Consider the following 25,929-nt stretch of genomic DNA (forward strand, 5'->3'; position numbering starts at 1 on the left):
AACCAGTTTTCTAGTACATACTTTTGTACAGATATCATTTTAAAGAGTTGGTTAAATAAACTGTTAACGTCACACAAAAGAGAGTGCTTTTGTCTTTATCTTGTGTTCCTACACAGATACTCAATGTACAAGCTATAGAATACTTGAAAATTTGGTGATTTGTAAAAGGAAGAAAAAGTACAGCCCTGCAACAGCAAATGATACGGTAAAATAAATAGTGGATTCAAATTCTCCAGGAGTAATGTAAACAGAAAGGTTTTTACCAGAGCCTCTTGGAGATCTCCCACCAAGCTTCTTTTCCATAAGGAGGAGTTGCCTCAGCTGTCTTGCAAACTTGCCTGGATCATGCCAAGGGATATAAGACACTTCAGAATCACCTCCAACCGTTGTTCCAGAGCTCTCCAGGAAACCAGAGTCACTGAGCCCAGTCAGCCTCAGGCTTTCAAAAGTAAACACTCTGAAGGCTCTTTCTATTTCAGCCCAACTCAGAAGTTCTATAAAAGAATTACAATAATTAACTGAAAATGTCCTTACAACTCAGCAGAAGATAAATAGAAGACTATGTAAATTTATTATTCTTGGGAAGTCTGCAAAAGCCAACAACAATTTCCTTAATGGTATTGGGTCAAATTATGTGAGCTACATTTTACATTGCATTTGAAGTTGAATGCTTCCAAATTGCAAAATGATATGCCTAGCTATTCATTCATCTTAAATGAAGTGCTTCCTACATCTGCGTACCTCCTGGTTCATTAACTTTCTATAAATGATGTTGATTTTAAAATACTGAGTAGACTTTATGAAACCAGTTAACAACTACTTATTTTCAGTTCATGAAAAGGCTTCTGTTATCATAAGTGTTATTATCTGTAGCTTCTTAAACCAAGTATCAAATGTTTTTTTCTCTTCAGACAAATTTTAACAAATGATTTACACAAAAGTAGGCAAGGTGCAAATACTAAATCCTATTTATGGTTGTATGCATTGGTGTCCATATAACAATGATAACCACGAGAAGGCCAGAATTTCAAGACAGGTAGTTAAGTGAACAAATCACATAAAGAGTATGTTCAGTTTGAAATGCTTTCTCTTTAAGGTAGTTAAACAGACAAGCATGTCACACATCTTGAAAATGTTGGATATCTCATCTCTTGTTCAAATCAATCACCTTATTGACAGAAGTGAAGACATCAATAGCTAAGTCAACAGTTGGGAGATTTGGACAGTATAGTATAGTTTAGCGAAGACCGTGAAATTTGATACCCATGACCTGGAATGCTACAGCAATACAGAATACCTTAGCAGCTTAGTGTCCAAAATGAATATACCAACAACCAGGAGCAATGCAAAAAGTGTAAATTAATCCAACACCAGGGATGTCAGTACTGAATAGCTGGGAAAGTACCTTCAAATCCTGTGCTTTATATGATGGTACAGATCTAACCAAAGGGATTTGGATGTTTAAATTTCTTAGTAGTCTAGAGTAAACTTTTGAAACTACCTCAGGGTATTTATGTAATCTTTGGGATTGTTTCACAGTGTACATCATGGTGTTATGCACACTCCAAGAAGTGAATGTATTCTTGGTTTGATAAAGAGACTACTATAGAAGCTATTTCATTATTAACACCAACAGCTTACACAGAATACATTCTGAAAGTCATTTATTGTCCATTAGAAATCTTCTACCTAAGATACAAGAGCTCCTCCACAAAAAGGGTGTTGGTAAATAAACATACAGTTGCATCAGTGCCTTCCAAAATGCATTCTGTGTCCTAGGATCAAAACAGCAATTTGTACAACTATTTTTTTTCCCTCAGATTTAGTATGTGTTCGCATATTTGTAAAATAAACAAATAAATGAGTTCTAACATATTTCAGATCTTAGTCATGCAATATTTAACATTTATATAGTCTTTTTCATTAACCACGAAATTGAGGTCTAAAGATAACCCTAACTTGTATAGCAGGCTAAGATGTAAGCAAGAATGTGAAAAGGGGCAACTGAAAAACTTGTCTCACTGACTCTGCTATTTAATAGGATCATCAACTAAAACTAAACAATGGGAGTTATATCAATGAAAAAGAAAATCACTTTACCACTGGTACAATAATGCATGAGCTCGTGAGCTCTGGCCAAGCGTTTAGTGTTGTTTTCAGTTGAAGGAAGGGTGAAATGGATAAGTTCTTTAAGAGGCAGTTTATCCATCATTTCACGTTCAATCTTTTCTGGATTTAAGTTCTCTGGGACCTGGAAATAAAAATGAAGTACCAGAGCTAAAGTAAACTTTCACATCTGTGGATTTCTAAAAATCATGTTTGAATAAAGAAGACTTTTTGTAGCAAAAGACATAAGCATGTGCTTAAGTCAGCTGGACATACCCTTGAGCATGTGCTCACAATGTATTTTTGGATCATGGTGTCAGACATTTTAGGCAGAAAAAAATGAGATACATAAGAGAATAACTGATGGCATAATAATAGCTACTTGTTAGAAAATACTTGCCTGTACTAGCTAGACTCAAAAATTCTGGAACACAGAAATAGGTACTGATCTATTCAGACAGGTAGCAGGTACCTTCCATGTACCTTTCAGCTGGTTTGTGCAATTCCTCATAGTAATGAAGTCTGTATACTCATCAATCCGTCTGTGACAGCAGCATCTCTATATATTTAAGGATTTATCTTTTGAGATTTGCTGGTGTCTTTCAGCTTTGCTCTTTTCAGTATTACGCACAAACAGTACATTTGCCTTGGACTGTATCTTCCAAATATTTTTCCCCTATCCACTCCTCAAACACTGTGCCATATCCTGAATTTCCTCTTCAGCAAGTCTATCTTCTACACCAAGCACATGCCTGCTATAATCATCTCTCTCGATGACTGCTCAGTCATGCCTTCTGCTTGAATACCTCCAATGTGTCAAGCTCAATCTGTTTCTGAATACTGTTTCGATCAATGGTTATCAAAGTATTCCACAGGCAATTTGGAATTCATGAAGCCAGGCAGATACACCTTAGCTGTGAAATCCAGAATTGTATTATCACTTGAATTACCACCAGAGCATTTTCCAAGGTTAATGGTAAAACTACACCCTGGCTTTGGAGAAAATGGAGAAAGTCACAGTAGTTTTTTGGTTCATAAAGTCTGTGAACTGTTACTTTGCAGTAATCCCAAACCTTGCAGTCTCTGGACCTTTCTGTCTTTGTTAGAATTCGGCAATGTCTTGCTTATACACTATGCTCCAACTATTTAGCCAACCTGAATACACTTCCTGCGTTCACCAACAACCTCTGTATCTTTTCTTATACTTCTCTACATCTCAGTACTTAATGTAGCCTACGTGCTAAATCACTGTTACCAAGTTAGTAATTCATTTTCCACAGTTCCATCAGTGCCTACAGTAAATCATCAGAATTTTGTAATATCTCGCATCTATGCCAAAAGCTAAACATTCATATTAATAATGCAAACAGATCACTGAAATCAGTATAACGCTCCATGTTTGTGATGTGTCCTCTGTCAATAGCAGCAACTAATCACTTGTTAAGCAGACTAAATGCATTTTAGTGTGTCTATCTCAATAGTAAAAATCTAGCCTGTACTATTCTGCTTTGTAAAAACACCACTCCATTCTGTCTAGCGCATCGAGTATTCACTGCCTGTGGGCTTTAGAACTGTTTATATATGATAGGTAGTACTATACCTGCAGCAGGTGCAACCGCTGAGCCAGGGTATCATGGTAGTTAAATAAGAGAGGGTACTTGGGGGTGACAGCTTTTTTTTCACTGTATATATGAGAAAAGTAGTCATACAGATTCTGTTAAAAAAGAAAGACGTATTAAACCCCAATAATCAGATTTATTTGTCATTTTAGGAAATTAATAAAAGACAACACAAACCTTTTTTTCATTCTCAGGAAGTGAAAGAGAAGGAAGGAGAGAAGCTATATGTTCGGCAATGATATGATGTAGTCCATCTGCCCTGGCCTCTGGTACCACCAGACTAGGTGGTGTAAGGTCTTCTTCACTTGCAATAACCTGTCAGACAAGATATATGTTATCTTTCATTACAGTATGACTGCTGCTTAACTTCATCAAAACTACCACGAAGATCCTTCTATAAGCTTCCACAAATTTTGTCAGGAACGAAAACCAATTTTTTTTTTTTTTTTTTTTTTTTTTACAGGTAGCAAAAATGCTATTTTCCATGTTAGTTTTCACCTAAAACAAAGACTATGGAAAAGAGAATTAAATGTTTTCTCCCATTATTCTCTTTTGGAAGGATGAGAAAAATATTTCCAACTTGAAATGTTAAGAATTGTTAATGAAAACAGATAATTAAAAACCAACTGTATATCAGTTGTTGGACCTTATTTTCAGTATTTTTGCCTTAGCCTATTTTCAGACTAAATTACAAAAAGTAAACAACACCAAAAAAAGATGGTGTTGAAATTTTATTTCTAAAAGAAGGAGGATTTCCAGATCATGCTGTGCGTCTCTGCTAACTCATAGCTTGTGCCTGAACTCAACAGAGTCAGATCTATCTAGCACTAGCATTGATGCGCACCACTTTTATGTTAGGCTTGCCCGAAGACCTTTGTACTGAGTACAACAGTAAAAGTTCAGTATATTGCTACAGAACATGAAAAGTTGTTATTGACTTAGCTAAGAAATTACACCTTTTTCCTCATTTAATGATATCGGATCTATAGTCTTGAAAAAATAATTTTGGAGTAACATGGTCTATACAATTATTAAATCAGTTCTAAGCTGAATTAGACACAGGAATTTTACAGAGAATATTCTCACCTGCTCCAACATGCAGTTCAGCATTAAGGGTACAGAAAAGTATTCCTCAGGAATCTGACTCAGCAAGTCATTGTAATACCTCATGTCCACGGAAGCAGCCACAAATGAAGCTTCTTCATCTGTTGTAATAAGAGATAAAACATTAAGATAAATTGCTTCAGAAATGCCAATTTACATTACCAACCAGTTCAACCTTCAGACATTTTTTCTTAAAAAAGACTAACAAAGCCCACTACTGTAGAGCTCTTAAATCTGACTGTAACTAGGAACAGATAGAAAAAGTGGTTTTCTAAAGAACTTAATCATCACCATCACAGTTTCCAGAGACTTTCACAATGCATTCACCAAGAAACTACTCTCACAACACCAGATCGCATCTTCAGCTTACTGTGCAAATAATTTCAAGGATTTGTGTTGTCAGGTGAATGAATGGTACGACAGAGTGGACAGCTACAGATGAGTGCTTTAATCCTTTTGACATACCCTGTGACAAAATTACTGTTGGCAGAAAATCAGCTGCTTGCCCTTTTTTCATTGGAAGTGTAATTTGTGATGCTGATTGTACCTAAAAGAACAAAAATAAAGCTAAAAACTCAGAAACAGGAGAAAAAATTAGGATTGCACAAATAGGTAGGAGAAATTAATTTAATTTAGCTTTGGTTACTTAACCTAGACTAGATGCTAAACTTTTAAATGGCTGGTATTAAGGTAGGGAAATCCCACCTAACTTTGAATGAAACAAGATAGTAAGAATGTAGTTTTATGAATGCTTTAAATGACCATTCAGTAGTACTGCTACAGATGGAGTAAGGCCATTTTTTCCCTGCTACTAGTACGTCTTAATGAGTCACTTTCTTCTGCCCACTTGAATTTTTGTCTACCATTAACAAAATAAAGGAACTGATCTTGCACAGAACTAATAATATTTTTTTGATAGTTCACAGATCTGCAACAAGACATTGTAGCTCTGTGCAGGCATGTTGATATTTCAGACACAAAAAGGTGTAATCAGGAACTATTTAAATAATTTTTAAACCTGTGGCAATTTATGCCTATATGATCCTTCAAATTTTCCTTTTACTGTTTTCCCCAATGTTCAGCTATTTTTCCCATTTTTGAGTTTTTAAACACTGAAGACAAAAATCCCATTTTATTCACAGAAGATTACAGATGGAGTGATAGTCCAAGGTGAATTTTTGAGTGCAGAATTAAAGACAGGCAATTCTAGGCTATAACTAGTTAATCTGTATAAGAAGAAAAGGAGCCTTGCCTCAGTTACAGGTAGTTGTGTTGATTCGCTTTCTGATAATGCAGCCACATTAATAAACTTCGTGTTTTCCAAGTAGTTACAATGCTGTCTTCTCCAGTCCAGACAGTCATACATTAAACAAGCAACATTTTCAAACAGCGTGGTGCCAAATGCAAGCTATGACAGAAAAGCAGATACAAAGGATGAAGTTTGCATACAGATGTGTCATGTAACTTAGCCACATGAGTCACTAGCTCTCTAACCAGCAGATCTACAACTGTTAAAAACCTTCAATGGAATTTTTTCTCCACTAATTTAAAATGTTCTCTATTCTAAGAACACCAAGGCCTCCTTTTATCTGCCACGCCACAGAGTGTGGCTAAGTATTGCCTAACTGCTTTAGGTGTTAGAAAGTCTAACTTGTCTTAACAGTAAATGTTCAAGGTCTTCTCTCTTGTAACTGGAATTTAGGTTATATTTTTTGATGGGAAGGAATAGGAAAGGTAACTTAAAATAATTGTTTCATATAATATGTGCATATTTCTACTGGTGATGAACCTGCAACATATTTGTAAGGTCAGCCATTCTCCTGCCCTGGAAGGATAAAAAATAAAAAAACAACCAAGTAATCAATGTCATCTCATATTATTTTCTTCCTTTCTGTTGCCCTTTTAAAGCAAAGCAAGCCTGAAGAACTCTGAATTCCATAGCTGTGCAAGCAAAGAAATGCCAGCATACTGCCCGAATGTCCAAAGAGAGCGAGCTCTATCCGCATGAGTCTGACAAGGAGAGAGTCAAGGTTCTTGAGGTGATGTACTGTGGTTTTCCCTGAAGTTTGAAAGGAATAAAAAGAATAATAGCAACTGCTATTTTAAATGTGAAATGCTTTTGTACAATACCAAAATCCTATCTGAGACCCCATGCCACATTCGAGTTTCAGTGGCTTTAATGGACATATTCTTTCCCAGTCTAGACATTGTGGAAAATATGAAATTATTGTAATTTTTAGACAATTTCTATCAACGGCACATTCATGAGTGATTCTTTCACTTTTGTGAAAGTAGGGGAAGTCTCTTGTTTTAAGAAGTTTGCCTCTAAGAGGTGGCTATCAACACTGGATGTGTCAGTTTGAAGTTTCCTAAAATAAAATATGGTGAAAAAGCACAACTCTCATTAAGCACTAAATATTAACTGACCCTTAAGAAGTATTAAGTATCTGCTTTCTTGAACCCTGGCCCTCTTCATGGCACTTCAAAACAAGCACTCCAAACCACTGATCAGTTATGGAATACTTGTTGCAGGTTTCATAACATTTAAAGACTAGAGGAGATATTTGGGAGAGAATTTCTATTTGTGAAAACAGAATTTTCAGAGTTAATAGTCTTGCACCTTTGTTTTCCCAAACATTCCATTAATACATTACTTAAAAGAGATGACTAGAGCTCATGAAAATTTTACTTAAAATATTGGAGTGTTTTGAATAGGCAATATTTAAAAAATTTTTTTTTTACAAAGTTAGAAGTAACAAAACCTGCCAGTATGCAATGGGACACATGAAAAATCTACTATAATTACAATTTTGTGATTCAGTTTGCTTGCTCTCTCCTCTTCTCAGGACAAGACAGATGCTTGTCTAACCATTAGTGACTCTTAAAAAAGTAAAATATTTTTGAAAGCATTTTCCTTTCTAAAGATCTGAAATCTGAAAGTGGAGACTACTTGCTGTATGTAATACTCTATCATTTTTATATTGATGCCTAACAATTTGTCACAAGAGTTTTCCTTCTGTATATCTTAGACTCCAGAAATGCAGCAAGCTAAGTCTTGGAGACTCTCCTGCAAGTCCACTAGAACAAACTTGGGTTGAGATAAACACAGTTTAATAAAATAACAAAATACTAATACACTACTAGTAAATATATATATATATGTAATAGAAATAGAAATAGAATATAAAATAAAAGATACTCAATGCAATTCCTCACAAACTCCATCCACACTGAGCAGCCAGTCCCAGGAAACAGCACCCGTCCCAACAGCTGATCTCAGAGAGAGGAAAAAGGCAGAAAGGCCCCGAGGCCTCTACAAAATGGCAGGATGGCAAAAGGCTGAACTAATGAAAGTCCTGAACAGAACTCCTCCAGCTCCGAAAACAAACAAAAAAACCCCCAACCACGAAGAAAAGAGAACGCGTGACAGCCTGGAAGATCCCGACTCTCCTTAAATATGAAGCATGATGTTAATGGGATGGAATACTCTTATTGATCAGTCTTGATGTCAGTCAGTCTCTGACCCTCTTCCTCGATGTCTCACACCTGTGGACAGAGCTCACAAAATGTCCTTGGCTCTCACACCAGAGCAATGAAAAACATTAACTCTGTCCCGGGGCATTACCTTCTTGTTCTCTAAGTCCAAATAATGAGTGTGCTAGCTATGACAAAAAAAGGTTTCTAATTGCATGAAGAAAATTAACTCATCTTCAGTCAAACTAGCACACAAGGGTGCTTCCTTGCTGACCTGATGGTTATTTACAGGATATAGCATACTATAAATAAGTGTTAGGAGGATGCAGTCTATCCTTTAAGCTTAATAACATAGACCACAAATACAGTAGGTTAAATTATGGCATGTTGCTTTATTTTGCTTTAGCAGTTTATATATTTACTGCTGCCATTGTGGATTGAAAAATACTGGACCCTTTTACCTCACTATACTTGAGAACCTAGTTTGGAAAAAAATTCTAATGGTTCACTTTCTCTTCCAGTGCCTGGTAATAGTCCTGACTCACCAAGCTATAATAAGTAATAAGCCAGAGCCATGTTTTGGGTTGGACAAAAACAAGTGGTACTGGGTATGCTAAAATGACAACTTATTTCAAAAAGCATTCTTGCATTCATTTTATTTTTTTCTCATGTAACCGTTCTGAGACACAACAAGTAGACCTGCTGTCAAGAGGACAAAAATATAATTTTTGTGTCATTTCATACAGACATCTGACTCTCTCATGAGATCCAAATTGGGTCTATTTAAAGGTGTTGAATAAATTTAATACTTCCAACTGTTTTAAAACTCTGCTGCTGTGGCCTACAATATTAAGAAACTCCAAGTCGAGTACTTTTATTCAAAGGACTCCTTGCGAATACATGCTGAATAAACTTTTGGATACATAGGAAATAATTTTTTGCTCAGGTTTACAGATCTACTAACTACTCTGCTTCTGTTTCATAGAAGACTAAGCTACAAATCCTGTCATTTCTAAACTGGTCTTAAATGTTACAAACCCCAAAGCATGCCATGCATTGCGAAAGCAGGATCTACTGACCAGCATTTCACTGTCAGACCAGTCAGGGGGAAAGGCACTCTCCTTAACTAGGTGATGAAGTCTGGCAACATCAAAGAGTCTTGATCCATGCTTTCCACTATTCAGAACTGGCTCCAGATATTTCCAAAATGTTTCCAGGTCTTTGTTGGCTTCATCTTCCTTTCTTTTCTCTGCTTCTCCATCTAAAATGTGTAAGTATTAGATAAATCATGGGACAATGTCTCCCTTTTACACAAAGCACAAATCATATACTAGTCTTGGGTAAGTACTGTTAAAATATTCCCATCCTCAGAATCTCAGCAAAAATCTGACACCCAGCTTTGGGATTAACAGACTCCAGGAAGATAAATCCTCAGTAAAACATGGTAGTTCTTCCAGAAAAAAAAACAAAAACAAAAAACAAAAAACAAAACAACTTATATATTAATACATATATATATATATATATATATACACACAATCCCACACCCTTACCTCACTCCACCAAACTAAACAACAGCAGTGAACATTTGAAAACTAGGAAATGTAAAAAACCCAGGCTGCACTTTTCCAAAGCTGCCAGCACACACCTTGGTGGACCTGTTCTTTAAGGTATAGGGTAATCAAGCCTTATTATCACAATTGCATTGGTGTGGAAATTAGGGTAAAAGGAGATTAAGGCACAGTATTACTACGAACAGCAAGCCTAGAAGTCACATGGTTTCCATTTTTACTGCATAGTAACGATCATTTTTCAAAGGTGCTCTAGCTACAGAGGAAAACAAAAGTTCTCTCTGACCATCAAAGGTCATCTAGTCCAACCCCCTGCAATGAGCAGGGACATCTTCAACTAGATCAGGTTGCTCAGAGCCCCATCCAGCCTGGCCTGGAATGTCTCCAGGGATGGGGAATCTACCATCTCTCTGGGCAACCTGTGCCAGTGTTTCAGCACCCTCATTGTAAAACATTTCTTCCTCATGTGTACCCTGAATCTCCCCTCCCCTCCTGTTGTCCTTTCACAACACACCCTTCTAAATAGTATGTTCCCATCCTTCTTATAGGTTCCTTTTAAGTGTTAAAAGACTGCAATAAGGTCTCCCTGGAGCCCTCTCTTCTTCAGGCCAAACAACCCAAACTCTCTCAGCCTGTCCTCACAGGAGAGGTGTTCCATCCCTCTGATCATCTTGGTGGCCCCCCTCTGGACCTTCTTCAACAGGTTCGTGTCTTTCCTGTACTGACGGCTCCAGAGCTGGGTGCAAGACTCCAGGTGGGGTCTCACTAGAGTTGAGCAGAAGGGCAGAATCCCTCCCTTGACCTGTTGGCCATGCTCGTTTTGATGCAGCCCAAAATATTATTTGCCTTCTGGGCTGCAAGCTGCCAGCTCATGCCCAGTCTTTCACCCACCAGTACCCCCAACTCCTTCTCTGCATGGCTGCTCTCAATCCCTTCATCCCCCAGCCTGTATTGATACTGAGGGTTGCCATGACCCAGGTGCAGGACCTTGCACTTGGCCTTGTTGAACCTCATGGGGCCCACTTCTTGAGCTTGTCCAGGTCCCTCTAGATGACACCCTGTCCCTCAGGCGTGTCAACTGCACCACTCGGCTTGGTGTCGTCTGTGAACTTGCTGAAGGTGCACTCGATCCCAATGTCTGTGTCATTGATGAAGATATTAAACAGCACTAAGTCCCAGTACTGACCCCTGAGGGACACCACTTGTCACTGGTGTCCATCCAGACATTGTGTCATTGACCTCCACTCTCTGGGTGTGACCATCCAGCCAGTTCCTCATCCACCAAACAGTTTGCCCATGGAATCCATATCTCTTCAATTCAGAGAGAAGGATGTTGTGGGGTACCATGTCAAAGGCTTTACAGAAGTCCAGACAGATGACATCCATAGCCTTTCCTTTGTCCACTGATGTAGTTACTCCACCATAGAAAGCCACTAGGTTGGTCAGGCAGGACTTGCCCTTGGTGAAACCATGCTGGTTGTCTCAAATCACCTCACCTCCTCCATGTGCCTTAGCATAGCTTTAGGAGGATCTGTTCCATGATCTACCTGGGCACAGAGGCGATGCTGACAGGTTGTTAGTTCCCAGCGTCCTCCTTTCTACTCTTTTTAAAAATGGGTGCGATGTTTCCCTTTTTCCAGTCACCAGGGACTTCATGATATATGAGAAGTCATGGCAGTCAGGTGGAGAGTGGCTTGGCAAGTACATCAGCCAGTTCCCTCAGGACTCTGGGATCCATCTCATCAGGTCCCATGGACTTATATATGTTCCGGTTCCGTAAGTAGTCACAGATCAGATCCTCACAGCCAGAGGGACTTTGCTCCCCCAGTCCCTGTCTTGCAGTTCATTTTCTACTCGAGAAGCATGGGAAGAGAGCCTGAGGTGTGTGGGAAGAGAGCTTTTCCATTATTTGGAATCTTTTTGATTGGCACACATTTCTTACGAGGTCTTACCTCACTGTCAATTTGCATGATAAGATTACTTCAGGTGTTTTTTAGACGTATTCTCATTTATAATCTGGAAATGGTATTTGTTTTTTAGTGGTATTGCTGACTTATGCTCATTTGTTAAGTCAGGAGGACAGCTTATCTTTCAAACCTGTCATCTAGTCATGTTTCCTAGCCTTTATTTGTACATTTAATTCTTCTTGTATAAGCATACTATTATAGTCTTTTTTTTTTTTTTTCCAGATTATTATTCTCCATTCTGTCAAAAATATTTTGCATTTGAATCACAGCCTCTATTCCAATATCCATGACAATACCAAATAATACCAGACTCGGCACAAATTCCCTTGAGTCCACTCCATGCATCCTTCTATTTGATGGTAAACCTACTTACTCTACAGAGGCCAAGATTTTTGAATGGAACTGCACCTACCATATATTTATTTTCATATAAATGAAATAGCCTTATTAAAACCCAAATATACAACACAGGCTACTCCTCTGTGCAGAAAGCCAGTACTTCATTTTGTAAGGAAGTTAAATTTGTCTGACATGATTAGTCTTGAACAGCATACACTAACTGTTACTCATCCCCTCATTTTTGTTCCAGTATTTTTCCAGAAACAGAAATTAAGCAGATTACAGTGCCATGGCTATTTGAGTTCCTTTCCCTCTTCCTCATAGCTCTTTTTCCACTGTCTCACTTTATAAGAATTCTCAAATACAAATGAGAATGGCAGGCAGATCTTTAAACAGAACACAGTTTAAATTAATCTGAATTAGCTGATCAGAAAAGTTCTCTACCTTAGCTCAGTAGCACTCTATTTTATCTATTCCTCCACAACTTGAAGCTGAATCTTTCTGCTACCAGCATTAATTGTGGTTAGTTATAACTATCACCTGTCTGCAATGGTATTTGTGATTAAAATAGATTAACTCCTCATAACACACATGCCAGCAAGAAGTACCAAAAGCCTCCTTCAAACATTAACCACTGCCAACCTTCTCAGGATCACCTCCTGACAGTTCTCCCTCTGTGCTGAGCAGCAGACAAACATCTTTCTTGGTTGTTCTCCTGCATCACATTTTGTATCTTGACATTTCTGATCCTGTGCCAACAGGCTCATAATAAACACATATTCTCATTTCTAGTGACCTGACCTATTTCTAATTCTTAAATGCTTCCTTATATCTAAGGCCCCCAGAGAATGCATGGTTTAGCCAAGCTGTTTTACTATGCAACCTACCCATTCTTAGTAATGAAGAAACCTTGCATTACTACCTACACTACTACTTACACAATATACTATCATCTATATTCATATTTTCCCCCTTTAACAAGTTTCCTTACAAATTTTACTTATTAACTGTCTAAGCTGACTAAAAGCTTCTTGTTATTATACATACAAGACAAAGAAAAGACAATAAAATTAACTATAAGTTTGGAAATATACAGGGAAACCTGCTGATGACCCCATACCCTGAGCTGGTGGTGTAAATAAAATGAAAATAAACAAACCCATGCTTTCTGCACTTTCAACTATTTTTATAGTAAGACATTACCTTTAAATTTTACAAGTTCTAGCAAAATTATAAAAAGATGGAAAATATGTTTTCCTCTCATTCTTCTCCCAAATATAAGATTGCTCATCAAACAAATTCGGACATGACATGACTTCTTTGAGTCCATCAGTTGGTGCTGTGATTGCCTACATCTTAAAAGCTAAACCTACATAACTCATATTGGTCACCTTGGCATCTTTAGGGACAGATTCCCTAGTGCCCATGCAATCTAACCTGTAAATGAGTATCTCATTTGGTCAATAGAAATGGGAAGGAAGGAATAGCACACTAAGATAGTTCATCCTTCACAACACTCATAGGTAAATAGTTTATATTCATCAGTGGTCAGAATGGCAGTGAGTCACACCACGCTACCTCATGTCCTTTAGCACTCCAACATAACCGACTCTCATAACTCTCTCCTGCTGAATGCACCCAGGACATCAATCCTCCAATCTACTGGGTTGCTTGTGCCATCTCAGCAGTGTCAGAATTTATCACAAGGGATTTTCCAGTACCACAGAGAACATTGCAGGAAGTCAATATGCATATTTGTAACTGGAACCATAATTATTAGTCAAAAAACACATATAGGAACAACTATAGCTACCAACTTAGAAAATCCTGTGTTTCAGTTTCTACCATCACCTCTTGGCCTGTCACTGAACACCACTGAAAAGAGCCCAGCTTCCTCTTCTTTGCATGCTACCTTCAGGCATTTGTACCAATTTATAAGACCCCTCTGGGCTTTTTCTTTTCCAGGGTAAACATTCCCACCTGTCTCAGCTTCTCTTCATAGAAGAGACGCTCCAGTTCCTTAAAAATCATTGTCGTTGTATGATGCGACTCTCTCCAGTAGCTCCATATCTCTCCGGTACTGGGGAGCCCAGAACTGGACACAGGACTCCAGGTGTGGCCTCACCAGTACTGAGTAGAAAGGAAGGATCAACTCCCTTGACCTGACACAGCCCAGAATACCATTAGCCTTGTTTGCTACAAAGGCACATTGCTGGCTCATGTTCAACTTGATGCTCCCATCATGCCTAGGTCTTTTTCTGCCAAGCTACTTTCCAGTCAGTCAGCCCCACCATGAACGCATGCATGGGCTTATTTCTGTGCAGGTGCACCACTTTGCCTCTGCAAAGTGGCAATTATCTGAGGTTCCTGCCTGCCCATTTCTCCAGCCTGTCGAGATCCCTCTGAACAGTAGCATGACCCTCTGGTGTTTCAACCAGTCCTCCCGGTTTTGTATCATCAGAATACTTGCTGAGGGTATACTCTGATCCAGTATCCTGATCATTAATGAAGATGTTGAGCAGGACTCATACCACTGATCACTACCCTCTAGGCCAGGCCATCCAGCCATTTTTCAGTCCATCTCAGTGCTTACTTATCCAGCCCATATTTCAACAGCTTCTTTATGAGGAGTCAGTACCAAAGGTCTTACTGAAGTCAAGGCAGACAATATTAACTGCTCTTGTCTCATCTACCAAGACAGTAATTTTATCACAGAGGGTTATCAAGCTGGCTAAGAATGACTTCCCCTTGGTGAATCTATGCTGACTGATCAACTTCTTGTTCCTCATGTGCTTGGAAACTGCTTCAAGAATTAGCTGTTCCATCATCCCAGGGATCGAGGTGAGTCTGAGCAGCCCTGAGCTCCCTGGGTCCTCCTTCCCACCATTTCTGAAGATAGAAGTGGCACTTGCTTTACTCCAATCCTCTTTACCAATTGCCACAATGGTTCAAAAATTATTGAGTGGCCTTGCAGCAACATCACAGCCAGTTCCCATGAGTGCATCCCTTCAGGTTGCATGGACTTACATATGTCAAGATTGCTTGTATTCCCTGACCTGATCCTCTTCCACCAAGGATATGTCTTCCATCCTCCAGCCTCTCCCCATGTCTTCTGGGGCCTGGGATTTCCAAAGGCCATTCATGGTCACAAGTGCCTTTTCTTCTTCCATGTACCTCAATGAAGAGTCTTGGTCTGTGTTCTTGGTTACCTTCTCAGAGGTGTTAGAAGGATACTATTAGGTGCCCTGTAAGCCTTCTCTTCTCCAGATCAAGCAAGCCACTCCTTCAGCCACTCCTAATAGGGTGTGTGTCTGCTGGACTCAACCAGGTTTATTAATATCTTTTTTGTACTGTAGAGCCCAGAACTCTTGTTCTCATGAGAGCTAAGTAACAGGGAACAACCACTTCCCTTGATCTACTGGCTATGTTACTACAGCTCAGTATGGTTACCCTTCATTGATACTCATATCTAGTTTGCTGTTCACTGGGATGCCAGTTCAATATAGGTGTTACAGCCTGAGGACAGCTGAGTACAATCGCAGAGTGTTATTCTGTGGCATATTCTTCTCTGGCTGGGGCCACAGTCCCAAAGTAGTCAGCTGTGCACTTCCCTTGAAATTACCAAATGAGACAAGTTTGCTTAGCAACGCATCTTCCTGGCTAATGATTCATAGAAGTATGCATTTGATAAAATGCTCTTTGGTGGCTGCTGCAGAAAACTGTAGCAGCAACCACTGCCTGCGTAGTCAACCCCTTTGTACTGTCCAGATCAGGCAAGCTTTTGCACTGGCAAACCATTTGGTTTGGTGACCAACCAATGGCAATACCAATTTTGCACTGACAAACACAGTTGCTGACAGGTACTACTTGCAAACACAAGGCACAGAGAAGGAGAAAAACACAGGAGGAACAGTCTTTGCTTGAATATAAAATAGTCTCCTTTCTACACAGATTTTGTTTATGTGACCAGATTACCTTCAGGTGAAAGTAAAGATTCTTTTTCAAGTTTTGTTCCTTCCAAGTATGTCTGCAAGGGCTCATAATTCTCAGAGGAAATTCTAATTATGCTTGAAATGTTAATCCCAAGCTCAAACATCACAAGCAACAGCTGAGGGTTGTGGAAATCCAAAATTATAAAGTAATGATGGGCACCATCCTCTGGTTCATCATCTGTCCAAAACACAACAAAACCAGATTAGAGCACAGACATTCAACAGCTAAACAAAATTCATTTTTTTCTTGACGCTATAGGGATACTGCAAATTAAGGTCACAGAAACAGTTCTTTTATAGCCTCACTGGGATAATGACATAAGTTTAAAAAATATTATGTGCACTAGACTGAAGTCTTCTGTAGCAAACCACCTAGAACTCATCAGGAAGAATAGAAGTCAGAAGTAATAATTGTTCAGAGAAGCATCAGGAGAAAAACTGTAGAAGCTGATTAAAAGCAGAATGCTAACTGTAGCAGCGTTTCTGTAATTCCTTCTCTTCAAGGAGGAGTGTAATGTCAGGACACACTCACATGCTTTAATGGTAGTTTGAGCTATCCTATCCTATTTCATCCTGCATAAAGCAGGCCAGGGAGCACATACAGAGTAAATTACTGTGTCTTAGACAAGAGATTACATTAGCTGTAATAATTCTGAAGGATTAGCTGCAGGTATGAGCTGACTCACTGCTGGCTGTTCCCTGCTCAACAGGTTCACGTTTCCTAGATGGACTCCTTGTCAAAACCCTCATAATTAACCCCGGTAATACCAGTTCAGGCTGGATTGATGGGCTGAGGGCAACTGTATGAGGTTTGTTCAACAAGACCAAGTGCCAGGTGCTGCACTTGGGTCATGACACCCCATGCAATGTTACCGGTTTGGGGAAGAGTGGCTGGAAAGCTGCCAGGCTTCTGCCAGGACCTGGGGCTGTTGATCAACAGTGGCTGAACATGAGCCAGTAGCGTGCCCAGGCGGTCAAGAAGGCCAACAGCATCCTGGCTTGTATCAGAAATAGTGGGGCCAGCAGGACTAGGGAAGTGATCGTCCCCCTCTACTTGGCGCTGGAGGGGTCACACCTTAAAACCTGTGTTCAGTTTTGGGCCTCCTCTCAATACAAGAAAGACACTGAGGTGCTGGAGCAAGTTTAGAACAGGAGAATGCAGCTGGTGAAGGGGCCTGAGCACAAGTCTTATGAGGAGTGGCTGAGGGAACTGGGGCTGTTCAGCCTGGAGAAAATGAGAGTGAGGGGAGACCTTACTGCACAATTACCTGAAAGGAGGTTGTAGTGAGGTAGGTGTCAGTCTCTTTTCCCAAGTAGCAAGAGATAGCATGAGAGGAAATGGCCTCAAGTTGCACCAGGGGAGGTTTAAATTGAATATTAGGAAAAATTTCTTCATGGAAAGGGTTGTCAGGCACTAGAACAGGATGCCTTGGGAAGTGGTTGAGTCACCATCTCTGGAGATGTTTAAAAGATGGGTAGAATGAGCTTCTCAAGGACATGGTTTAGAGGTGCATTTGGCAGTCCTAAGTTAACAGTTGGACTTGATGATCTTAATGATCTTTTCCAACCAAATTAGTCTATCATTCATGAAGCAGCAAGGTAAAATTATCTTTTCCATTGTTAAGTAGTTCCTTACTGTCTTCAGAATGGAAATCAATCCAATGAATACATTTTTTTTTTTAATGATTCAGAATCAATTAGTTTATTATTAAGCCCACCTGTGCGGATGCACAATGAATGTGGTGAATTGTTCAAAATGGCTTCAGCTCAGTACAAATTAAACACAACACGAGCGACGAAGTGCAAAATACCTCAACAACTTCTCATGTGAGGTAATCTGCAAATATCATCACTTTGTAAATATCCTTGGGACTAATGAGACAAGTCCCAGTCAACAAAATCATAGTTTAACAGCAGTGCTACTAGTTCATAATATAAAGCCACTAAGCATACTAAACAAAGATACTTTTCATGGCTGTTAGTTTTTGGAGGCAATTTGTATTTTCCTTATTTTGTCTTATCATTAACTGTGAGTAACAAGGCAGCAAAGTATGGATATCTTACACAGGTACATGATGTTTTCTGCCCATACCGCAAGGCAGAAGGGAGCAGAAATGTTTGAGCTGGTAAAATTGTTTCTATGTGGCCTAATGGAAGCACATTAATACCCACCCAAAGCCTCTCTGTACTGTACATTCAGTACCAATTTTTGTAAGATGACATGAGTTCTCTACATCACTTCAAGTTGGATTCTTAAAGGCATGAATGTTTCTTCAAACACTTCTGCCTTCAGGCCCTGAAAAACCTTAAAATCATCACAAGAATGTTACAGCCAAACCTTATCTGCGAACATGAGGAGCTATGTGCAGATAGCTACTGTTCTATTCTTGCATAATTTTGTCAGCCTCAAGAGACTGAGACTTGCTCTAAACACTGGACCACTTCTTAGATGTTTGAATAGTGCCATTGATCTCAGAAGAGATGCAGATGAAGGTCTGATGAAAGAGCGAGGAAAGCCTGCAGCAGTTCAACTCGGTAATAGCTGGTACACATAATGCATCCAAAAAATCAGCAAGTGCTTCTCCAGTGGGAGTGATCCTGTTTATGCTGTTGTAGCTCAAATATATTATGGTCCAAATTAAATACAACTGTGATCTAAAGAAGAGAGCTACACATATTCTCCAATATTTTTTGTAATGTAAGAATAAAGATTTTCTCAGCACTAGTTAGCATATTATTCTTTACCTCATATAGCTTGTTTCTGGAGTAGATTTCTTCAAGTCTCAGTTCTATCCACATGTTTTTACAGCAAGTGAAATCATATTCCCTTTGTACAGAAACTGGCTTTATCCCCAGACAAGGGTAGACAGGTCTGTTATAGTTTATGATACAAGGAGAAAGCCACCTTTGGATTCTGACACAAATGCACTTAGTTATTCCAAAATTTTTCTGAAATAAAGGTTTTCTGTAGGATTTGTTTAGCTACTTCCTTTTAATCTCACACATGCTAAAACATTTTGATGTCAACATGCTACATATACCTCATCTGTATTTTATTTCTTGGGCTGCACAATCTATCCTAATACTAAGCAGAACACAGTGCCCTCTTCAAATGCAAAGCGGTAAGGCTTTAATACTGCCAAATAGATCTTGACTTTTCAAAATAAGAGAAAACAAAGTACTCAGAAGCTAAGTTGCAAGATTTCTAGCAAGTGTTTCAGTAGTATATCTGCATTTTTTACATACCAATATATTTGGCTTCCTCTTTCACTTCTCCCCGTCGCTTCAGTTGGGTGTCCTTTTTATCAGTGACTGGCACCAGAGAGCCCATTTCTGTCTTTTTTCCTTTCTTTTCTTTCTCAGATGTCTTGGCACTAGAACCCTTCCTGCCAAGTTTCTCTTTTCCTCCATCTTTTCCCTTTTGTCGCTCTTCTTCTGCCTGACGAGACGAATAAACTAAGTTCTCATTGTAGCCTTTGTACAGAGCAAAGGGCAGACTGTTGTAAAATTTTCGTAGTTCAATTTTTTTATGTGAGTACTTTTCCCTCTCAGCCACTAAAATGTTGATGTGGTAAAGCTGTCTTGAATACTCTGCTTTATCCTTCTGAAACACACCATTCAGTTTATTATATTCTTGCTAAATCATAGTGTTAAGACTTCACATCGAAAAGGAACCGGGAGAGGTAAGCAGACATTTTACCTACAAAACTAATGAAATGCATACTTGTAGAAAGACAAGTAAAGAATCATTGTGGTTTAGTTAATGCTACTACCGCACTTGCATCAGCCAGAAACCTTCCCTGGACTGAGCAGAAATAAGACAAAACTTCAATTTTTCTGAAGTCTTTATTATCTCTGTTATCACTCTTGAGTATGGTGTAAAATGGTACCAGCACCATTTTTCTTTGATGTAAATACCTGTCTAGTTTAAACTAGAACAAAGAGTCCTGTGCTCATTTCACACAGGATATTACTCAGTCATTCTTTTTATTTTCAAACAAAACCACCTACATTGAGTTCTGCTCAGTAATTTAAGAGTAAAGAATGAAAAAAGATTTTGTAAGTATCCCAGAGCCTCACACTATAAATCCAGAAAGCTCAGCACCAGTCTAAAATTAAAATAATACATAAGATATTAAGGTAAAGTGAGGTGCTGTAAAAGCAAGGAAGCCTTCACCTTATTTCTATCCAGCAGCAGTGCTACGCACTAACTATACAAGAATGACACTTAAGGATTGTAAAGTTAAATTAAAGACAATAAACCATTATTAACTTACTGTTACCATCCTGCTGGTGTCACTTAGAAGGCTACTAATGCAATGAGAAGAGCTCTCCATGCAAATGAGATAGGGTAGTTGAGTCTACACAGTTGCTTTTCCTAGATCCAACTGGAAAAGCAGACTGTCCAGCTCCAGAAGCTGTGTACAGTTCAAGTTCAAACTAAAGCAGAAAATCTTTCCCTGCTTTTTGCCTTCTGTAAAATTTAGAAATGCCTTCAAGAGATTCTTCAACCTATCTGTGCTGTGAAATGCGACATGTGGATCCTTTTGTTATTTTTTTTCAAGTTTATGCCACTTCAGACATTTCAAACCAAATATTTTGATACTACTACTTTGAATTCTAAGCTGATGAACACACCAAAACAGATGATACAATCATCAGGCTACAAAGTTCAAAATCAGCTTTATCTATTGCATCTGCAACATTTTATTTAATTAAGTCTCAAATAAGCAGAGACATTTGAGAACTTGCCAAGATTCCAACAAAGAACACTAGATGACCTTAATAGCTCAGGAAATAAAAGTCTCTCCTTTCTAGGACTCTTTTTTCTCTCAACGTCATATTTCTCCTTCCCTACAAGGTGCAGCTTTTTGTGGAGTTTCTAATCTTCCATTAGCTTTACATTCTGCAATTTTGTTATTTTAAACTTCATAGTACAGAACCTTACAACGTGAAACAGTTTTCTAATTAAGACACACTCTCTTCTGCATATTAATTTAAATGTATACACCTGTCAACTTATTACAAGTTTCTGCTTCTGATGAAATACAGAAATTTCATAATGGTTTATTTTTGCTTATTCACTTGATGCTTTTATCCTGCCAGTCCTTCATATTAACTAAACTAAACCACAACGGACAGTTATGTTGGCTTTCTGAGAACTAATCTGCTAGTAAAATCCTGGTTTCAACGCCCGAGTTGTTGGCAACGCAACTTGTACTGTACAAGCTAGTTAGAAAGGATTAAAAACTTTATGGCAGACAACTTAGAGTTAGAATTCTAAATTAAAACCCAGTTTCTGCACTGCAGAGCATCCTCATAGCCAAGAGCGCTCCACAATTCCTGACTCTGTCCTACAACTGCTGCTCTCATGTCTGTCATACTTTGATATAGATATCATCGAGAGGAGGTGACAACTTTGTCCAGATTGCTTGGCTAAAACAGAAAAGAAATTCTAAGTTCCAGAGATTCTTCAGCCTTCAATATTGACTATAATCAGATTCTCCAGGGAAATAAAATTACAGTTACAAGAAGAATCTCGCTAAATCAAAGCTAAAGGTTCCGTTTTAATATTGAAGTGTCTAATCGATAAGCTTTTTTTTTTTACAGTTTATTCATCAAAACTGACTGATACCTAATAGAAGAGCCATTTTTTTCTCCTTTCAGTATTAAAAAAAATGTTTTATAGCTTCAGACTCTCAATTTCTCATGAGATTAAAAACACTTTTTTTTTTTTTTCCTCAGATTCTTCATATATTACTGTGGCTTACATTATCATTTGCTAATCTGTTTTGCAATTGAATTCTCTGGGAACAAGACACAACTTTAATTTATCACCTAGCATTTAATGTTCTTGTACTTGTGCGCTATACTTCATCCACCAATTATTCCCACAAATAGAATTATGGATAAGGAAATTTACAGACTTTTCAACTACACAAAATCCATGAAATAATTTTCTTCTCGCATCTTTTACATGCATAGACTGCTTAGCTCTCCATGTCATCACATTTTGCATTATAGTTTTTGATCAATTAACAAGGTAAATTATTGCTGCAATTATACGACCTTCTGATAGCGGTCTTCAGCTGCACGAATGATCGCTAGTAAAGGACTATAGTAAAGACCAACTGTTCAGTAAGCTGTTGAAATGTACCACTGACAACTTATTTTGTTTTAATTACAGATGCTAGAAAGCAGTTCTGAGAAGCAGACTTGAGGATGTGAACTATTTGGAGAGAGTTCAGCGGAGAGGAAAAGACAATCAAAACCTAGTAGCCATGATATATATTTGGATTTTTTTAGTTAAATGAGTAACAGGGAAGGTAAGAACTGTGCCCATACACAGTGAGAAGTGAAGCAGTAATGGGTTTAAATAAAAACAGAGTTGATAAGGTTAGAAACATTTTCCAAATTGCAGAAATAGTAGAGCAGTAATACTGATTGCTGTAGAAAAGTGAAAGCACAGCAGTAAAATGTTTTAAGAACTGGTTCAACAAACATCTGCCAGGAATAGTTTCTGTGTATTCTATCCTGCCCTAAGGCTGGAGGATGGAACAGATAACTTCTCCAAATTTCCTCCAGAGAGGTGATTCATGATAATAACTTCTTCATAGTGCTGCTCTGCATCTTTGATACCTTTCAAGTAATAACCTTTCCTGCTTTTACTTCAGCAGAGATATATTCAGCTGAAGCCAGATTCTAGCTCTATTTTTGATTGGTCATAAGACTCAGCTAAACCGCTACTACTTATTAATCTAGCAAAGACTTCTTGCATGTTCCTTTTTATTTTATTTTCTTTTCCCTGTGTCACCTACATCTGAGTAGGTGCTTCTTCTCCAAAATCTAATTAACTTCAAAAGATAAACTTCTATTCACATTTCTCTCCAATTACAGATCCAGGAAGTTAAGTATGAGAAAGCACTAGTGCAAACAGCACTAGAATGGAGGTGCTTTCATGAAATTAATTAAGCATCCTCCACGAGGCATACTAAGGTACCTTCTTTTCAGCTTCTCTTCTCTGAAGGTCCTTCTGTTTGAGACAAAGCAGTTGAAATTTCAACAGCTTTCCAGTTAGTGTTACAGGAATTTCTTCATCCCTATCCAGAATGGCTTTGGCTACTTCTATCACCTGCAGAGAAAAAAAAAACCCAAAGTAACTGTTACTTGTGTAGTTTAAATATTGCATTTGGCACATATTTTGCATGCTGAAATGACAAAGTGCTAGCTCACATTGTACAATGTGAGGATCAAAATGGCCACACTTTCTGAAAAACAACATATCAGTAAGATGCATAGCTATTCTTTGGTTCCTAAGACCTCAAATGAAGTTACATTTGCTACAGTATGAGATAAAACCAGAATGGAGAAAACTTCTATGATATATGTAAGGGTTAACAGACACATAGTTCTTAAAGTAAAATGTCATTTTTTTAGGTTTTAAACAAAGAAGCAACAATAAGCAATTACTTTTTATACAGCAATAAGTTAAAAAACCATTTAACAGATAGCAAATCAAGGGGAATAGTTTGGAGTACTGTCTACAAAGTGACTAGTGTCTGAGGCACTAGCCCTGAACAAAAGATAAAAACTTCTTGAAAGGAATTTGACAGGGTCTGTCTTAGTGAAAATACACCCCCTCCCTGTGTAATTCTGATTCTGTTGGTATGCAGCCTAATTGGGGTGAAATAAGGCTATTGAGTTTTCTTAGGGTGATGACAGCAGCGGGAACATACAGCTGCATTGTCCAGATGTGTGGCATTGACAGGCTGTTTTATGACTATGTTTTTTACAGCTTGTTTCCACTAAATTTCATACAACTTACTAACATCTGGGCCATTTTCCTTGGAGCCTCATAACCACTTTATTTACTGCGAAAAAAATAAAATAACATAAAAATACCATAAAAAGTTGTTATATGTTTCTTTTCACTTGTGTTGTCTCTGTAATAAAGTTCACCTATGTAGGAAGCACTGCTGAGGAATAATATAACCATAATATTTTCCTACTTTTGTTTTTAAGCAACCATCAGCTTTATTTATAACCATGGGTTGAATTAGGTGTTACTCAAATGTTCTGACATGTTTCTCTTTTCCCCTCTCGGAGCAATTATAGTTGGGCACATATGGTGTCAATTTTGCTTGCTAACATTCAGACAATGAAGGTGCACACTGCATCTCACTGAACTGTGTCTTGTCTAACGCAAACACCACTATTAGCACTGAGCTTTCAGAGTTTCTTGCCCAGCTCAGAAAATTTTACTTCTCAAGTGAAACCTAGGTAAGCAAACATAGCCACTAAAAATGTTTCTCTGAATAAAACAAAACCAAAATGAAATCCAGACTATTATATGCCAAATTATTGTTTCATACAAATGAGAGTAAAGTACAGAAAAAGATATCTCCTAAAATTCAGATTTTTCTGAATCGCATAACAGGGAGACAAAACAACCAAAATATTTGCATTTATAAACCCTCCCTAAACAATCCTGCCCCTCCAACAATAATAAACCTAATGATCACCTTAACATACACATATGAAAATACATAATGGTTAAGATCAGATCTGCTTTACATCTTTCGTATTGGGAGTAAGACTACCTAGTGGTCACTATCTCAACAAGTCAACCATAGAAGGCTTCTAGACAGACTCCCATTGACTTCAGAGTCATGGCAGAAAATCAAGGATATGTTAAGAACAGACTTAAAAAATCCCATGGACTGTAGGCACACTAGAAACTACTAGATTTTCCAACAAAAAAGAGTCACCCAGAGCCAGCTGCAGAAAATCTGTGCTCTGAAAGAAAGAGACTCTGGTAGAAATATCTTTGTAATCTCCCTTAGAGGGAAAAATTCTCATATAGATTTATTTATTTATGTCAGAAGCAGTGTTAACAGCCTATGGAAAGGGATGCTTCCCAGTTGCCTAATCTAGATGAGCTGCACATTTCTTGAAGCACAATAGACGGGAAACAGGAATTCTGGAAGGATTCTTGAAAAGTGTATATATAGTAACCCAGTTCAATGGCAGCTGCTGATTTATTGTTCATGGCAGAGGGATGGAACACTTAGACTCTTTTACAACCCATTCTTCCTGAGAAGTTCAAAGCATTTTACCAGTCAAAAGAAATGCATCATGTTTATAAATATTTTGTAGATTGAGAATGCAGAAATGAAGAGACTTGTCCAAGGTCTACAGTGAGCTGGATAGTTCTGAGTGGGTGGGAAGGACAACTTTTCTTATGTGAGGTGTTAACAAAGTATAAACCAAACTCTATTTAACAGGACTACAATCCATGACTGTGGAGAGAGGTCAGACAAGTAAGAAAAAGATAAAATGAGCACACTACATTTGACAATACAAAGAAAGCAAATAGTTTTTCTTACAGCAATGTAAAATCTGCTTTATGCATAAGCAAATAAAAAACAATCCTTCATCACCGCTACTTTAAAGACATAACATAGATCAACCCATGCACAATAGATAAAAGAAATTAAATTTATTACACATATGCATATGCACTTCATTTGTGGCCCTGTAAATTATGCAGGCACCTGGCATAAACATTTAAGAATCCACAGAGTCTCAATAAAAGAAAAAGCTGAAGACAAAGACTTGGTAGGAGTACAGAAAATTTTTGGGATACTATGAGGTGGATTCATTTCAGATTGGCTGTACTTCATCCCACCAATGATGACCTTTTTCTTATGTGAGAAACTGTGGAAACTTGGATGGACAAACTCAGTTAGGTAGGGCC

At 38.2% G+C, this 25,929-nt stretch overlaps 1 protein-coding gene across 1 annotated transcript in view; it reads right to left on the reverse strand.

Annotated features, from left to right (window-relative positions):
• Positions 1-25,929, reverse strand: part of SPAG17 (sperm associated antigen 17) — a 110,826-nt gene that overhangs the window by 68,541 nt on the left and 16,356 nt on the right. Inside the window, exons 4-14 of the mRNA XM_065851568.2 lie at positions 23,173-23,304; positions 19,419-19,611; positions 16,156-16,350; positions 9,383-9,564; positions 6,082-6,237; positions 5,295-5,376; positions 4,812-4,930; positions 3,903-4,040; positions 3,707-3,820; positions 2,101-2,251; positions 264-494 (exon numbers count right to left, since the gene is read on the reverse strand). Of these exons, the coding sequence (XP_065707640.2) occupies positions 264-494; positions 2,101-2,251; positions 3,707-3,820; positions 3,903-4,040; positions 4,812-4,930; positions 5,295-5,376; positions 6,082-6,237; positions 9,383-9,564; positions 16,156-16,350; positions 19,419-19,611; positions 23,173-23,304 (1,693 nt within the window). The remainder of the gene's footprint in view (positions 1-263; positions 495-2,100; positions 2,252-3,706; positions 3,821-3,902; positions 4,041-4,811; positions 4,931-5,294; positions 5,377-6,081; positions 6,238-9,382; positions 9,565-16,155; positions 16,351-19,418; positions 19,612-23,172; positions 23,305-25,929) is intronic.

Source organism: Patagioenas fasciata, chromosome 1, assembly GCF_037038585.1.
Source record: "Patagioenas fasciata isolate bPatFas1 chromosome 1, bPatFas1.hap1, whole genome shotgun sequence".
NCBI lineage: Eukaryota > Metazoa > Chordata > Aves > Columbiformes > Columbidae > Patagioenas > Patagioenas fasciata.